Below are 16937 nucleotides of genomic sequence, written 5' to 3' on the forward strand. Positions count from 1 at the left end.
ATTTTTTTTAAATGTACTGTTTTGAGTAATACTGCACACTGTGATTGTATAATCAATAATTGGTTAAGCTGTAGCCACAGCAGATATAAACATCTGGGTTTTTGAAAGTGTGTGTATCCTTATATTCAAGAGCCTGCCAAGCCATTGTTTGTGTTTCCTGTGCTGTGCGTTTGCACCAGTTATCTCCCGACTGCCCTTAAACATTTATTACGGCGTTAAATGTTTCACACTCGCTGTTCACATTTACTCAAGCCGGTATGCAGAACGAGTGAGTAAATAAGAAGGAGTGTTTTCCCCACACAGGTCTTCTCCTTTGCTCGGGGTCGCGCGGTTAAGGGGGGCCTGTCCAACAGGCTTAATTTACAGCCGCCCCTTTGAAAACATTGGGGAGCCGTGAGGCTGTGGCACCAGATTTTGGTGCTACAGCTGTTTTTACTGTCACGGCCGTAAAGCTCCCCCGGGATGGGAGAGACGGGACAGAAAGACGTGAGAACAATGGATCGGCGTACCGCCGTCAGACAAGCAGAGAATCATCGACGGACAAAAGAGGGATTGTTTGTGTGTGAAGCGTTGCAGATCCAGATTAAGTCTCTCCACGAGGCTGAAATAAAGATAGTAGAAGCTTCACACCTGTATTTTTGAACCTCATGCCAAAAGAAAACCCGGCAATAAATAAAGAAAAACCGCAGCCTGTTTTCCACAGCCTTTATCTCACTCTCTCTTTTCATATTTTCCAGCTCTATCCTATTTGCCTTTTGTCACATTAATCTGCGAGAGCCATTTTCTGTAATACTGGCTGCTGTGGAAATCTTTCCGGTAATAAGGTTTGGCTTCCTGAAAGCTTTTTCTTTTTCTTTTTTAAGCACTGATTCATAGAAAATATGTGAATTTCCATTGAATCTCAGGGTGAGGAATTGGATTACTGATTCAGTTTTTTAAACTGAACAGGAATATTTTTCCCCATTAAGCACTGAGATGCTAACTACAGCTGATGGGCCAGTGCTGAATTCTGCGCTCCACGCTGGAAAAAAAAGCCTCCACGCTCCAGCGGCACCATCAGATGCGACAGGAGTGTGTGGCAGTCCATTTGCTCCTCACGCTCCCGAAAAGTTGTCTGAAAAGCCTCAGCGTTTTACTCCACTTGCTCCAGCAGAGGAGTTCAGCCAAGGAGAAAGCGGAGTGTCACTGTGGCTTTCTCTCAGATTTGTTTGCCGTGTTTTCCGTACATCAGCTCGGTTTACAGCTCTGTTAGACGCTCTGCGATGCGGCACCGTGGCACGCTGAAATGAATGCCCGAGTTACTGCTGCAACATTTTCACATCCAGCAAACTTCTATCCTGCTCTGCAGACGTTACGGTGAACCTTTCGGCATCTTGCTTTGATATGTGATATGTTTATGGAGGCAGTACTGAAGATAATCCACCATTTGAGGTTATTCATGCAAAAGTAGTTTAGTAAAACTGATAGAAAGGGGAGTGAATGACAGAAACTGTAAAAAGAATCAAACATGTCAGCATTAGAAGACAACACAATTTGACAAAACTATTCTCTGACCATTTTCAGTCCATATTCCTTCACTTTTTCATCTAGCAATCCGTCCGTTTCTTGGAATGTTTTATCCAGTTTAGGGTTGCAGTTGGTTGGAGGCTTGGCGCTAATCCCAGCAAAGACAGGATAGACCCGTGACAAGTCGCCAGCCCATCCTCGCTGCCACTTCATCAGATACAGGATCTCTCACAGCCACACCACTGAGCAAGTTAGTCATCAATCAACCTGATGCATGTTTTGGAATAAAGGAGGAAACTACAGTATTACTGAAAAAAAAATGATACATACACAGGGAGAACATGCAAACTGAGTTGAGTGCCAGTCACTGCACTACTGCGCAGCCCTCAGCATAGATGATGTCTACATAAATTTATACTGATCAATGCACCTATTGCTCACAGGCGGTATGTAGCATTTAGAATTTAAAGAAAAGAAGTAATGCGAAGCTGTGGCAGACAGAGAGGAATAGAAGCAAAGGAAAATTAAATTAACAACTACCGTACTAGTTCATTTGACCTCATGGTGGCATTATATAGAAAACATTTTACACATTTAACTTTAAACCACTCTAAAGTTAGTCTCTCACACACTCTCAAGTTCATCATAAACAGTCTCTGATTCTGTTTCAGGATGTCCTTTGTGGACTTTGTATGTTCTCACTGCACATGAAAGTGTTTCCTGACTTCCTCGGTGAACACAGGAGGAGTGAGCACACTTTGGACTGTGTACGTTCAGTAAATTACCTTCCACTCACATGTACAGTAAATCCATAGTTGTATATTAACAGCTGAGAGAGGTAATAACGAGCACCTTATATTTAGATAAAAAAAAAAACAACCAAAAAAAAAGTAAATGTATGCAATATATTATTACAAGGAATAACCATGTTAAAGAAATGTAGGGCACTTTGATGTACAGCGATAGACCTTTGACCTCTCAGGGACCCTGCCCGACATCCACCGTCAGCATGGATCAGTAGGTATAAAAGATAGTTGAATATTCAACTGTAGCTGGGATATTTTGAATAAGCACAAAGCAAATACGCTATATCAGAACCACAAATAATCACAAGAAAACAGATCTGGTTTTCCAAAAATATCTTTTTTTATTTTCACATGAAAATTTTTTTTTCACATTTATCATATTTATCAAACGGGTCTTTTATATAATCTATATATATATATTTATATATATACATATTATACACTTCTTACTTACACATGTACAAAATTAGGAAACAAGAGTTCAAGATTAAAAAAAAAAACGACTGACTTCAATGGTAGTCATACACTGTTGTGCTTTGTCGATCCAGCCCGTCAGGTGAAGATGTGCTTGGCAACTGAGTTTGATGCTGTGTCTCATACTGACTGTTCCATTTCTGAAATACAAATGATTCCGTGTTGCTTGTTTTCAAAGTAAATTGCGACGGAAATAACGGTGGTATGAACGGCTGAGTCCTGCCAGATCTGATACGAGAGACAGTTTAACCAACACAGGGGCCGGAGCCAATAAACAGAGAAGTCCAGCCTCCCCGCGATGCACACAACATCTCAGTGTTTGCTTTTTTTTTGGCAGAAAATATACCATTTTTGTCTCGACACTCTTTCAATCAAACGCTCCACAGCTCACACTTCTACTCTCAAGTCAACGCACACATAATCCCTTTCACACTAGAACTACCTTCACCAGGAGTGGGAGGGAAACGCTCTCTCCACCGCCAACAGTAAACATTTCATTTTGTTAACACAAGGTATATACAGTAAAACGTCTCAGCTGCAAAATGCTATAAATTATCTTCACAGAATGTACATGTTACAAAATTCGATGTCGTGTTTTCATGTGTGTGTGTGTGTGTGTGTGTGTGTGTAGGTGGAGTGTATGCAGGGCGTGTCTGTGCCGTGCAGCATTAGTGCTACAGTATAAAAGCACACGGTCCACGAAAGGAATGGTGATCATGAGAACAGCTCCCGTGTCTGTCGATGCTACATTTAGAGAAAGAAACCACTTGGGACATCAGTGTCACTCAATACCATCACGATGACGACACGACAGACAGTACACGATACTCAAGGTTGGTTTTAGTGTACAAGTTGGAGAGATGACTGATCTTTGGCTCAAAGGTTTTGAGTTGACTTTTTCTTTAAATGCTGATTTATTCCACCTAAACGTTGCATCTGTCCGAGTCAAAGTTGGTCTAGTGGGCGTTTTCTGCTCCCGATTGTTCTTCAGCCAGTTTAGATTCTTCTTCCGCTCTTTCATAGTTTCTCGTAGGCGAGTCCTCCAAAGAGAGCCCCCCAAAAAAAATACAAATCGAGGAGAGCTTGGTCCTCAAAAAAATACTGTCGACTTTTAAAAAATAAGACGAGAACACAAATACTTGTGTCAAATGCTCAAAGTTACTCAGCACAGGCTGTGCCAGTGAGTCCATCTGTACTTTACAAGCTTCAAAAGTTTCGCCCCGTGACCAGCACGGGGCACAGTTTTTTTTTTTTAAGTCAGTGGTTTCCAACCCCACGGACCGTCTTCATTTTAGTCCCTGAAAAAGTAAAGTCTGCCAACAGAAGAACTCCTTCCTTGTGCTCTCAGTGCAACAAAAGCAGCAGTGAAAATGGGAGTAGCAACGAGAGCACCGAGAGGGACGAGGCCGCCTCTGCAGAGTTCGTTCGGGTGCTCTTCTGGACGTCTGGCAGGATTACCACTGGGTCATCTGCTTGAAGACGGAAGACACAAAAAAACAACACATTAGGACCACAAACCAACGCTCCACCGGCAATCCTTAGTGTAGGTGGTTTGTTTTGGCGCAGGGTTGGTCCACATACCTGCAGGAAGTCTGTTGGACGGGTTGTGAGCCCCACCCCCAGCTCCAACTGCAGACCCACCTGTGCCTCCTTTAGCCACTCTGGCCTCTTGAGAGCCTGGAAGGAAGAAAGAAAAAAAAAAAAATACCATGAGTGACACTGTTTGGGTCTTGTAATACCGCAAGACTGGCATTAAGGTGGCTGTACTGCCGTCTTCTGATCCTGGGAGGTGGAGAGACTCACCGTCAGCAGCCACAACATCCACCCTCAGCCTCAGACACTCCTGGCCATGGTGGTGCAAAGGTTTGGCTGCGGGGAAGACAGAAAAACAAAAACAGGCATTAGGAGTCTAACTAATGCACTTATCCTCTTCTGGCCCCTTAATCCACCGCACATACACACACATACACACACAAATACTTGGCAACAGAGAGACGCAGGGACAAAGCCTTAGGAAGCCATCTGTGACCAGGCGGAGTGTGTCTTGTCCTGCCGTTTATCTAATTACGACCGTGGCCAGGGTGACAGCATCGCCGGTGCATTGTGCTCAGACTGGAGCAGCGGCAGCGGGGCTTAGACTTGGCAAGCTGAGCAGACGCCCTGGGTTCTGCTCACGCTGAGCTTTGAAAGTGACGGAAAACCAGTGCATCAAACATAAAGACGGAACAACCTCAACCTCAGAGATTTTTACCCCGACTTAAATGTTCCAACTCACGCTAATCTTTGTTCAGATTTTGAACATGCTAATGCGGCTATGTTAGCTATGTTTTAAAAGTTACGTCAGAGTACGTTTAGACTAAAGGTTCTTAAAGTTCCAGGGACACTTACAGATGTAATAGTAGCTTTCTCCTTGGCGGAACTCCTTTCCCAGAGTAAACGGGGTAAAGCGCTGAAACTTTTCCGAGAACTTCTCCGGCGCGTGAGGAGCAAAGGGATGACCGCACTCCCAGCGCATCTGATCGTAGGACTGAGGTCTGCAGGTCTCGTAGTCCTCGCGCTCCACCATGTAGAGCACGTAGCGCTCGGCGTCCAGCAAAGGCACCTCGCCCTGGGGGTAATGGGGGCAGACGATGTCCAGGTAGTCATTCAGCTTCACCTCCACAGCATAATCGTCCCAGATGAACCTGGTGGGGGGGGGACGAGACGGAGCAGGGTTACACAAGTGGCAGGAGACTGATAACCACGGCTACGGCACAGGAGCAGTAATAAATATGAGCCTCAAAACCCGTGATTATGTATTGATCGGTTGCATGCCAGCTGTACAACAGGGAAATCAGAGGGGAGACTGAGAGGCCTGGCAATGAGGGATAGAAAGCAGGAGGAGAGGATGTTTGTGTGAAATGGGATGAGCAGAGTAAATGCAATAAGGGGAGGAGTGATCTGCAGAGAACATGCACATAAATATGGATGAACATGAGGAGAGAGGAGCTGCTGCTGCTCTGAGTGCACATTGATCCCACGTCTCTCGGGACTTGAATGATGTTTAAAGAGAAACATTAGTAGTCAGTTAGCCGGTCAAGACAGGAGATGAGTATTGACATCTGCAGGCCCACACACACACACACACACACGCACACGCCCACTCACACAGATTAGAGTGGCAGCACACATAAACAAGTCCGTCTCAGCGGAAGCAGAAGCACACCTGAGTCTTCAAGAAATAAGGATAAGAACGTAAATAAATGTCACATTTCTTCTGACATTAAACCATTAATTAGAGTCAGATTGACGGCATGAAGCTGTCTGTCACTGTCTTTCACCACTCTCCCTATCATTAGGAGAAGGGGAGACAGTCAGACTGTCTGCCTCCCCTCCCGTGCCTCCCTGTATCCCTCCCTTCGCTCCTCCACCCAGTTTACGATGGTCTTTAAGTAAACTAAAAGTCCTCCCTTTCCGCAAGGACCTGGCTCAGAGGGCACCCACAAAAATGATTCATCTCCCTCCATACAGCTGCATATAAAAGAACATTCATTATTGTAATAAATTTAGATAATGTAAAGAACAATTAGGTAACGCCCGAGGCATTTAAAGTTCTTTATCACTTCTGAGTCTACTTTTAGAGCGACTACAAGTTTATCTCCAGGGAATTGTCACTGAAGGTATTTGAGCTTCGCGCCCGTCCCCCCCTGACGGAGTGAGCGCTCCAGGGTCGGCTCACAGCTAACGCTCTCTTCTCAGCCAGAGACATCTATCACCGGCCCGGAGCGGTAGCTGACCGCTAGCAGCAGCACACTCACACACACACACACACACTCACACACACTTCCCAGTAATTCCCATCTATCAACAACCTAAAGCTGTAGCTACCTACTATTTACACCCGCTGAACCCGCACACACACACACACACACACACACACACACACACACACACACACACACACACACACACTCACACACACCCTCCCCTGGTGCTGAGCTCCCAAGCGATGCCTATCAGTTTACCGTCTCCCACTGTTCTGCATCGCCAGGGGTTCCCTGAGAATGAATGAAATGTGGCAGACTTAAATATTTTCACAACACACAAGGAGACTGTGTGTATAATATAGGGTTTTGTTGCCTTTGCAATGAATATATGTACAGTGCACCAGGCTTTCAACGGGCCCGGAAAGGGGCTGCCAACCGACTGCTGTTTAATCAGATCTGCAGATCTCAAGGATTGTTAAGTCCTCCAAAGCCTGGAGGGTGTAAAACTGACATATTTAGCATGGAGGAACTCATCGCAGAAGACATTTTATTTCCCTGAGTCAGATTTTCTTTCAACTTGTGGCCTTACCCATAAAAAAAAAACCAAAAAAAAAAAACCAAAAAAACCCCCCAAAAAGCTCCTAAAGTAACAAGTAGCATTCTGGGAGTTAAGTGTTTGAGTGACCAGGCCCACATGTGTGACAAACGATCAAAGAGCGGGGCGCAGGCTCCAGCCGCTCGTTAGCTCGTGTTGTTGTATTTTGCCAGGGGTCTCTGCGGTACCCCCCTGGTATAAGTGACAGACGCTGTGGCTCCAAACTTCTGGTCCTGACTCTCGCCCCGCCGCCGGCTCCCTCCCCCCCCCCCCCTCCTCCTCTGGACTCGTCCTCGCCTGGCTGCATTCCCTCAATACTGATGAGCAGATAAACCAGCAACACCGGCAACAAGGCCCATTAGGAAGCAAGCATCTTTTTTAGCAAACTTGATGAAAGTTTCACCTAACTGTGGTGATAGAGTGCTCAGGCCAACTTTTTTCTTTTTTTTGGGGGGGGGGGGGGGGGGGGGGGGGGGGGGGGGGGGGGGGGCAGAGCAATAATTATCATTTCGCCATGGTCCAGACAGCTTAGTGCTTATCTGCAGTTTGCCTGCCACGCTCTGTTTACCAGATTGGTGCTAAAGTGTTTTTTTTTTTTCCCTCTGCCACTTTCAATTCCAGTTGAATCGATAACACTATTGAACAAACGCTGTTGTCTGCTTTTTTTGCCTGACAGAGTTATCATCCCCCTCGCAAACAGTGAAAACACACACCAGCTCCCAATACCCAATCCCTCCTGCGCCCTGATTACAACCCGGTCGTGGTATGGTCCCAATGTGTTCATCAAAAGGGGGTCGAAGGGGGGTGCAATTAAAACACAAAAAAGGGTATTAAAGTTGCCCTGGAGGGGGGTAATTATGCCCTCCCGCTCCCCACTTCCAAGCCCCTTTAGGCTGCGAGTCTGGGAGGGAGACAGAGGACATGAATAGGCGTGGGCAAGACGGGGGGGGGGGTCAAAGGGCTCGGGCTGGGAATGGCTTTTGAAGTTTCTCCCAGTAAGTGTTTTTCTGTGAGTGCTACAGTTGCTTCATCAATGCCACTTTTTTTTTTTTTTTTACAGTGTCTCCATTCACAGCGTGTCGCCGTTGATGAAGTAGCTCACTTAGCCGAGAGAACAGTTGCTGAATATGCACCGGGGGAAGCTGGCTAATGCTTTTTATTAATGGCAAATAGTTTTAATTATCCCGCTGCCTTTTGTTCCCCTCTAACGCCCCGGCACCGAAATGTTTCACATCATCAGCTTAATTAACCGACTGGAGGAGAGCACTTCAAAGAGAGTCTGCGTGCCAACAACTCCGGCTAACAAAGTCAAATCATGCCACCTTCACTTACGCAGAACCTGGAGTGCGGACCTTGTTAGTTTTTTTTTCCTTGCAGACTTCTTCACTCTCGGTGTCAATAAGCTCGTGATTTGCTCTCACTGTTCGTCCCAGTGAGCTCCCTTCTAATGAGAGTGACACTGAGATTCTTTGAGCGTCGCAGGATGGGGGAGAAGTTGTGTTTTCTACTTAAGCGTGACTTATGGAGCTCCTGCAGGTATGCAGTGTGAATCGTGTGAATGTGTCTGTTTGAGTCTGATAAACTAAACTGCGTCGTTGTTTATGCCTGAAAAGATGTGAACGTGTTGAGTCTCCGGAGCCCTGAGGAATCTGGGAGTGTGTTTCAGTCACGATAAGGTGGATAATGAATGCCAATAATGAACAGAGATGATAGCGGTGAGAGAGTTTCAAGTGAATCAAATATGTGTGCGTGTGCGTGAGCACAAAGTCTGGTGAAAAATAGACCAAATAAGGTTTACAGACACTTCTCTCTCACCGAAGCAGGAATTCTTGATTTACTGGAGGCTCTTTAGGAGCAGGAGTCTAATCTCCCTTCCTTAATCTCTCCGGCCAGCATTTTGCTTTTCACTCTACCTCTATCCCCTGCTTTCATCCATCCATCACTTTCTCATCCCTGCACCCTATCACCCTGTGGAATGCAGGACCTCTGAGGCAGAGAGGCTCAAAGGTCGGACGACTGCCAAGTCAGCAATGGAGGATTTCATACAAAGATATTCAGCATGAAAGTGACTCATGTGTGTGAAGTGGATGCTGGGAGGGGAACATTTCTGTGAAGTTTGATTCAAATCCAATCTAAGGTTTGTACAGGTTAACATAGAAAACACTGAAAACGAATCTGAATCTTCTTATACCGTCTCTCAGAAGCTCATATTCATGTAAACAAAACTGTTTTTCCTCAAGGTTGTAAACATGCCTCTAATGTGACCCAAAAGTTGACTGGCCCTCACTCCCTGATGAGTGGAGCGGAATGTGGAGTCCACCTAATCGGTCAGCCCAGCCCTGGATTATTGGGTGGAGCAGAGGCTGAGCAGAGGTCCATTCATCAGCACCAGACCCTGCTTAATACAGGGGCTTAAAGTGGACAGCGAGGCCCAGAGCAGGGGACCGAGGGCTGGGGACAAAATAAGGGGTAAGAGGCGGGTAGGGTGGAGCTACTGGGCCCCCCACTTCTATTGTTCCCCACATAGGAGGGTATTACTCCTTTACAGTGGACTTTCAGAGTTCAAAGGACACACACTGTCTAATGTGTGTAAGTGTGTCCGCGGCAGCAAAATGGGAATTGAGAGGTGTTAACAGAATAATGAAAGAAGCCGGACACAAGGGAACAGTTTCTTTCAAGTTAAATCAGTGAAAACCAAGTGGCTCAGCAAAGCAGGAGGCACATCAGAGGAAGGTGAAGCTTTAACAAAAAGGTATCATGAGCTCAGCTAAAGCAAGACTGTTTAATGCTATTGCTCAAATTCTCCTGGTTTCATCTGTCCAACTATTCATCCATCAATGTCGGCCGTCCCCTCCCACACTCTGTCCGTCTTTCACCGCTCAATAAGCAAACCAGAGCCTCGTGTCAACTCCGAGCCTCCCCCACCCAGACCGGCTCAGCCAATCGCAACCTGTCCTGGAGGCATTCCAAATATGCAACTCTCTGACCCACCGTTTGCCGAGCGAAGCACAATGCGATGCGGGTATGCGAGGGTCTCCATAGAAACAAATATGGTCCGACTCTTTCAGCGCCTCCCTTTTAACATAATATTCTAGCCTTCATTCTTTGCACTGTGTGACTTTTTGTCATCCATCTCAATCAGCTTCTTCCCCCGTCTGTCATTCAACCTTTGTCTGTCTGTATCATTGGTCATTCTGCAGGCGTTCTTGGCTGGCCTAGCCCACCTCTTTTTTTTTTTTTGCCACCCAGCAAAGCGACACAGAGCTTTAAGTCCAGAGGAGAAATAATTGGCCGATTCCAGCTCAGTAAGGGAGCTTGGATGAATACATATGCTCTTTCCCACTGTCTCATGCGGTCCCCCAGCCCATTTGTATCTTATAAGGGCCAAATCAGAAAGGTCAATACTGACACCGCATTCCTCAGGAGGGAAATATCTTTACAAGAAAATCGATTTTTCCTGGATTGATCTGCACGGGATAAAACATTCATTCAGGGACATTTTCCTGCAAAAATACAAACTTAACTCAACGCCTAATGAATTTCAGTGGGACTTCAAAATATGACGAGTGCAGAGAACTGTTGTTAACAGCTCTGTTTGTAACGCACACACACTCCTGCTTTCGGCAACTTCAAATAATAATAGCATTAACACAGCCGACCACTAGGGGCAGCTGCTCATTCTATGGGGCTAAATGACTCGTAGACTTTAGACAAAAACAAAAAGACAAGCAAAAAGTTACACAATAGCCCATATTTACACAACAAACCAACACAATGGTTTATTTTACTGATACTATCTGATTATCTTCTGGCATGTTCAAACACTTATTGTCACCAAAACTGGATAAACAAGTCTGGAGGACACATGTAAACACCATCTATGGCTCGTGTATATTGCAAGAGAGACAACTCAGGCTCCGTTTTATTAGTACACAGAGTTGTAATTATGGTACAAATACAAGCTTTTTATATTGTATCATTTTTTTGTGTGGGACTGAACTCCTGTACAGCAGACTGCAGGAGCACAGTGGGAAGGGGCAGGGGAAGTCTGGAGAGTAGATAAGGAAGAGGCACAAGGACGGGCAGGGGGGCAGAGAAACACCGGCGGGGTTGACCTGGGCCACGCTGATCACAGGAGAATCCCAAATAAAGACATCCAGACATCTGACAGCAGGAGACGACAGAAGAGGCAGATCACAAACCTCGCTTAAGACTCGTCAGGTTAACAAATCTACATTAAAACAATTGGCTGCAATGAATCACTGCCAATCTGATTATTCTCAGGCTTTCAAAGTATTCACGATGGTGAACAGGCCTGGGAAATTCAATCAGCTTCAGCACTGAGACTTTCTACAGTCTTGCGTGTGCTGGTGTGTGAGAAATGTATTGTTTATTGTACGGACAGGATACGCAGTTTTCCCGGGAAAAGACGTAGCCAGGAAGCGCCGCACTACACAGGAGAGACAGCAGACAGCGTGCAGACTTCGGTAATGCCCACAGCACGCCTGCGGGAAGTTAAAACCTTTGGCCTGATTCACTATCTAACGCAGTCAATAAAACAAGCCCTCCTGCTTCTGACACCACAGGAACAAGTGGAAATATCGACACAGAAAGGAAATCGGCTTCTGAACAAGAACAGGATGGAAAACTTCTGCTAATATGATCACTGAGGTAAAGTCTCCGTATGAATGCAAGCTGTTAAGGTCGGGAATGTTACAGACTTAAGTGATCATTGAGCCTATGGGAGGCGATTACCATCCATATGACAATCTCTGAGGGTATTTTCTCCCAGATTGAATCCACCAGACAGATTACAAGGCCAGATTAAGAGTGGTGGGGGTGGGGGAGGGACAGAAAATTCGAGAGAAACATGGAGACGGACTTAGGAATTTTGTGGAGAGAACACCAATCAGAAGTGGGGCAGGATGGATATCAGGCAAGGTTTAGAGCCAAGGAAAGATTAGGAAGCCAAGTGGGAAACTTAGATGTTTTTAGAGGAAAGTGGCTTTGCTTCAGATTACTTTGAAACTTACAGAAATCCCTTATCTATTGCACCCACCTAATCACACACGCTGATGCCACTACCCAATCTTATCTTTCATCACTCGCCACGGACGAGCTCGCATGCATGGAAGGCGAACTCTCCCCATTTACCTTCTCCTGCACGTACACCACATTAGTTTTCCCTTTTGGTTCATTTCTTTCTTACACCGAGTTCCTGGGACTGGAACTACCACTTCAGGAGAGAACACGGCTCACACCGACGGGCAAATGAAAGGACGAGAAAGAGTGCAGCAAAACACTTCTGCTGGGAAACTTGTGTGGCTTTTCTTAAGGAAGCAGAGAAGGAAGCTTTAATGGAGACTGAAGGGGAGGAAAAAGTGTGAAGGAAAGGGCAAAGTGCCTTGTGACGGACCGCTATGGGTGCCAAGAACGATAAAAAAAAAAATTCCACACCTCTTAGCATGCTTCCCTCCTTCCCCTCTTCTCTGAGAACCAGAGTTGGAGGTGAGCAAATAATAGACTGAAAAGGGACAGCTTGTAAAGTTGAGATAAAAGCTGGTGAAGGACCGAAGGGGACCGAAAAGACAGGAGGGGGAAGAATGAGGGGTTCCCAGAGGCAGAGCCACGGCTGTGTGGAGAGGGGCCGGCCCGAGTGGCAGCCGGTATTCAGGGACCACCGCCATGACGGAATGACTGACAGATTGATAGAGGCCGTGCCACTTCATCACACAGCGAACTCTGACCCTCGATCAGTCACACCGGTTACTATTCTCTTTCTGTGGCCCACCGTGAAGACCAATTCCCCAATTTGTATGGGAAGCCTCACAAATCGGCCACATTGACTGGATAAATAGCAAGAAAATCCCTCATGTGGGTGAAACATACCTTAAATAACTTGTATTGGAGCCAGCAGAGCATAAAAAAAGGAGCCTCGGTCAAATACATTTAATCCGTGGGCCAGCAGAAATTAGCTTAACCAGGCAGGTCATGTTTTTTACCTCATTCAAATTACTTATTAGTAAAACATAAAACCAAAGAGACACCTGAAACCTAAAACAGAATGACGCAGACAACAGTGTTATAACAGGATGAAGACAAAACAAGAAATATTTCCCTCGAACATGTTCAAGTGAGCCATGAAACGGTTAACAGATTCACAGTGGGAGAAACCACAGAAAGAAGCTGAAGAGGGAACCTGGCCAAGAGGAGGTGGAGGGAGGTGCTGGAGAGAGGGAGAGACAGGTACAAAGCAGAGGAGGAGGAGGAGGAGGAGGAGGAGGTGGGCTACTCATGCTCTGTCAGCAGGAAAAAAAAAGAAAAGAGAAAGAAGCAGTGAAAGAGCAGATTATTTCCTCACAGTGGAGTTCACAGGGCTTCAGGGACGATGTTACCATCAGTCACAACTGTGTAGCGCGTGTGAGAGGATGACGGGCTTAGTGTGTACGGGAGTGTGTGAGTCACTCCAGTCTGCTGATACCGTGCTCAGACACCCCCCTATTACAAAAGAAAAAAAAAAAAAAACTAAAAAACACGTACACACGCTGGCATGGCGGGATCCAGGCTGACTGCTGAGCCTGTTTTCAGGAAATCGGACGTGGCCAGTGAGTAAGCCGTCGCTAACCAGAAACAAAAGGTGAGATCGGTGCCGACAAGCAAAAAGGTCAAGAAAAGTGCCGCGGCTCGATTTCACTCGCGCCGAAGCAAAGTTGGCGTTAAAGCAGTGGCAGACGCGACCTTGGAAGTCAGCTCGGGGCTGAGTGTGCTCTCTCACACACACACACACACACACACACACACACACGCTCACATGAGGGGAAGCGGTGCATGGATCTGTAGCAGAGAGCGTGCAAACATGGAAATGAATCTAAACCACGTGGACCAAAGTGATCAATCAGACATCAGTTTGATTAACAGGAGCTCCCTGAGCGAAGGGTTGGAACAATAACCCGGACAGAGAGAGAGAGAGAGAGAGAGAGAGAGAGAAACAAGCCTCATGAGGGCAAAGACCGACGTCAACACACTGTATCCAGTGAGGGGTCAAAGGGGAAAGGAGATTGACGGGAATGATGAAAAGTACCAAATGAAAACATCTCAGAGCCTCTGTGCTTTTTCTGTGAATACAGGATTAAGAGTAGCTGAAGGGAGAGATTTAGCACAGTCATCTGGAAAAAAAAACACACACACACAGAAAAAAGAAAAAAAAAACACCAAGTGCAAAAGAACGGATTACCAGTATATATCCAGAAATGATCAGTGTCGTCAAACTGCGTGGACACAACAAAACACACTTTCATCTGGGACTTTGACTTCATTCTTTTTTCCCAACGAGGAGCTTTGTCACTGTAATTACGGACTTTCTGAGAACAGTGAATGCTGTTGTTTCAACCACAGCAAAGATAAAAAAGGGAGAAAGGCGTTGGACTTCTTTGAAAGTGTGTGTTTGCACAGCGGAGAGAGTGAGAGCCCAACACTGATTGATTTAGATGGTGTCAGCTGGTGTGATGAAACGACCCGGCCTGTGATTGAGTGATTGCCTGATGGGAGGCTCTGTTTCTGCTTGCCTTGTCCAAGTGTGTCAGTGGGAGTGTTTATGTGTGGGTGCATGTAGAGGTTTGTTTGCGGTGTGCAAGCCGAGCCCTCTTCGTACCCCGAGCCATTTCACCCCGGCCATCATCAACTATAACTCTTAATTGACCCCCACTTATTCCAAATGGCCCCTAACCCCAACAATTTCAGCTCCAATTTCTCCTCCCAGAGCAATCCGTCTTTCTCCCACAGTGTGACCTACTGGGCAGGCCTCAAGTTACCTCCTCAGTCTCTGTCATGCGCCATTATTACTCGTCTCACCACCTGAAATATGAACACCCCTCTGTCTCTCTGACAGCCACGTAAAAAAACCCCATGTGATATCTCTTGATTTAGGAGACGCTGCAACCTCCCACTCCACAAAGGGGTTAGAGCACTCTGTCAGATGGGGAGGATATTGCAACAGATATTTCAACACATTGTGCTGTGAGTCAAGCCTGTAAAATCAACGCAGGAAAATATAACCCTTGTCATGGAAATATTTAAGCTGTCCCCTGCAGGACTGCAGCTCGCAGAGGAGGATCATTCATTGACATTTACTGCAAACACTCCTACTAATAAAGAGACATGCAAAAATGTAAGAAAAAAAGTCAATATGCAGCTTCTTTTTTGAAAAAAATCTCAACTTTGCATATTAAAGACGCTCTCTTCTCTCTAAAACACGCACTTCTTGTCTCCTTCATTGTCAGTTGAAAAATGTGACTATCTGACATAACCTGATGCAACTAATCCCGCAGCAGAGGTGCACAGATTGCGAAATGGATTAAATCTGAACAGGTTAGACAAAGGGTGGCAGGTAAACAGCAGTGTAATAACAGGTTCGAGCACAGAAAGCGAAGGAGGGGGGGGGGGGGGGGGGGGGGGGGGGGGGGGAGAGACAGAGACAGACTCCCAACTGTCTTGCATTATCATAACAACAGCAGCCAGTTGCCTCCACCACAAATTCATCACAGCAGACCTCACTGAAGATGCATGAGATGCGAGAATTCGTGCGCATCCGAGTGCAGATCATGATGACTTTAGAGGCGCAGAGCACCGGATTTAAAGTCCATTAATATTTAAACGAGAGGAGAACAAATGACATAACACGAGAGTAAGGAAAGGTTCAAGTGCACTAAATGAGCAAGGCATGACACAAACAAGAGCAGATGTTTACTTTGGGTTGGAGCTGTTCCAGAAGACGCTGTGCCGCTCCGCTGAGGCAAACCAGGCGCAGACGCTCACAGCGAAGCCCGCAATCCAAACCAAATCCATGGCGGAGAAGCCCGGGCGTGCGGGGACACAACGAGTCAGGTAGGGTGTGCAGAAAAAAAAAAAAAACTACAACAAAAAAAAAAGCAAAAACTTTCAGCACGTTTTTGCAAAGGAAGATTGCACGCTCAAGTAAACACTTTGCGCGCGCAGTTGGTGTTCAAAAAATTAAAAAAAAAAAAAAGAAAGAAAGAAAAACAGTGAGAGTCGTGGATGAACTGAACGCAGCGGCGACGGCAAGTTATCTCAAACCAATCCGTAGTGACTGAGCGGCGGGGCAGCGTGGACGCTGGTTTTGAGAAACTCCCACAATGCGAGGCCACGCCCCCCGCGGCAATGTCGACCAATCAGAGCGCTGTCCGTAGGACCGCGAGCTCCGCGTCAGAATCCCAGTGTTTGTTCCAGTCCACTGTTTATAGCGTCACTTTCACCTGAGAAATCAAAGATGCCAGCTCTTCAGGATTGAATCCACTGTGTGTATCAAATGCAGCCGTTTCCCCATCCCTTTAAGTCCCTTTCATTTTCAAAACCTTGAGGAAAGACTACTTTAAATAATAAAATCTCCTGTTTTTCCTGTTTTTCTCTGAAATTATAGCTTGGTGTCTCTAAAACGGACAGATCTGCATTTACAAAGCATTTTCAGAATATGAATGTCATGCTTTTTTATATTTTTAGATTTGACTCGGGCACCCACAGGAGAAAAACAAAGCAATATTCACAGCTTTATGCCACCTCAAACAATACCATAAACCACACCCTGACATTTTCCGATTCACTGTAACACAATAAAAGCATCCCAGTTTTCTGAACAGTATATTTAATTGCATACCTGACAGAGACAGTTTTTTTTTTTTCTGAACCCTTATCTCTCCCTGAAAGGCACCACCCATGCTTGAGTGCCGGTTGAGCAACATCTGGTGTGTTTTCATTGTGCTTGCTTTAACTCAGGTTAGTAGTGTTTTCCTTCCC

At 46.0% G+C, this 16937-nt stretch overlaps 1 protein-coding gene across 2 annotated transcripts; it reads right to left on the reverse strand.

The window, feature by feature from the left end:
- Positions 1–3009: 3009 nt before the first annotated feature.
- Positions 3010–16031, reverse strand: efna1a (ephrin-A1a). Of its 2 annotated transcripts, none has more exons than XM_030120781.1 (5): positions 15874–16031; positions 5175–5470; positions 4590–4655; positions 4368–4463; positions 3010–4255 (listed from the first exon to the last, which is right to left on the reverse strand). In XM_030120781.1, exons 1-5 carry the CDS (start codon positions 15969–15971, stop codon positions 4131–4133), a joined length of 681 nt encoding a protein of 226 aa, XP_029976641.1. In that variant the 5' UTR covers positions 15972–16031; the 3' UTR covers positions 3010–4130. The 2 variants fall into 2 exon arrangements, with proteins under 2 accessions (XP_029976641.1, XP_029976640.1); XM_030120780.1 differs by having other exon boundaries at positions 3010–4258.
- Between the last annotated feature and the right edge of the window lie 906 nt (positions 16032–16937).

Source organism: Salarias fasciatus, chromosome 22 (assembly GCF_902148845.1).
Source record: "Salarias fasciatus chromosome 22, fSalaFa1.1, whole genome shotgun sequence".
NCBI classification, from domain to species: domain Eukaryota; kingdom Metazoa; phylum Chordata; class Actinopteri; order Blenniiformes; family Blenniidae; genus Salarias; species Salarias fasciatus.

Coding starts and splice junctions, on each gene's coding strand:
- efna1a (XM_030120780.1), bottom strand. CDS start 15,971: ATGGATTTGGTTTGGATTGCGGGCTTCGCTGTGAGCGTCTGCGCCTGG. Junction 5,471..15,873: donor TGGAACAGCTCCAACCCAAA/GTAAACATCTGC, acceptor CCCCCCCACCAG/GTTCATCTGGGACGATTATG. Junction 4,464..4,589: donor GGATGTTGTGGCTGCTGACG/GTGAGTCTCTCC, acceptor TCTTCCTTCCAG/GCTCTCAAGAGGCCAGAGTG.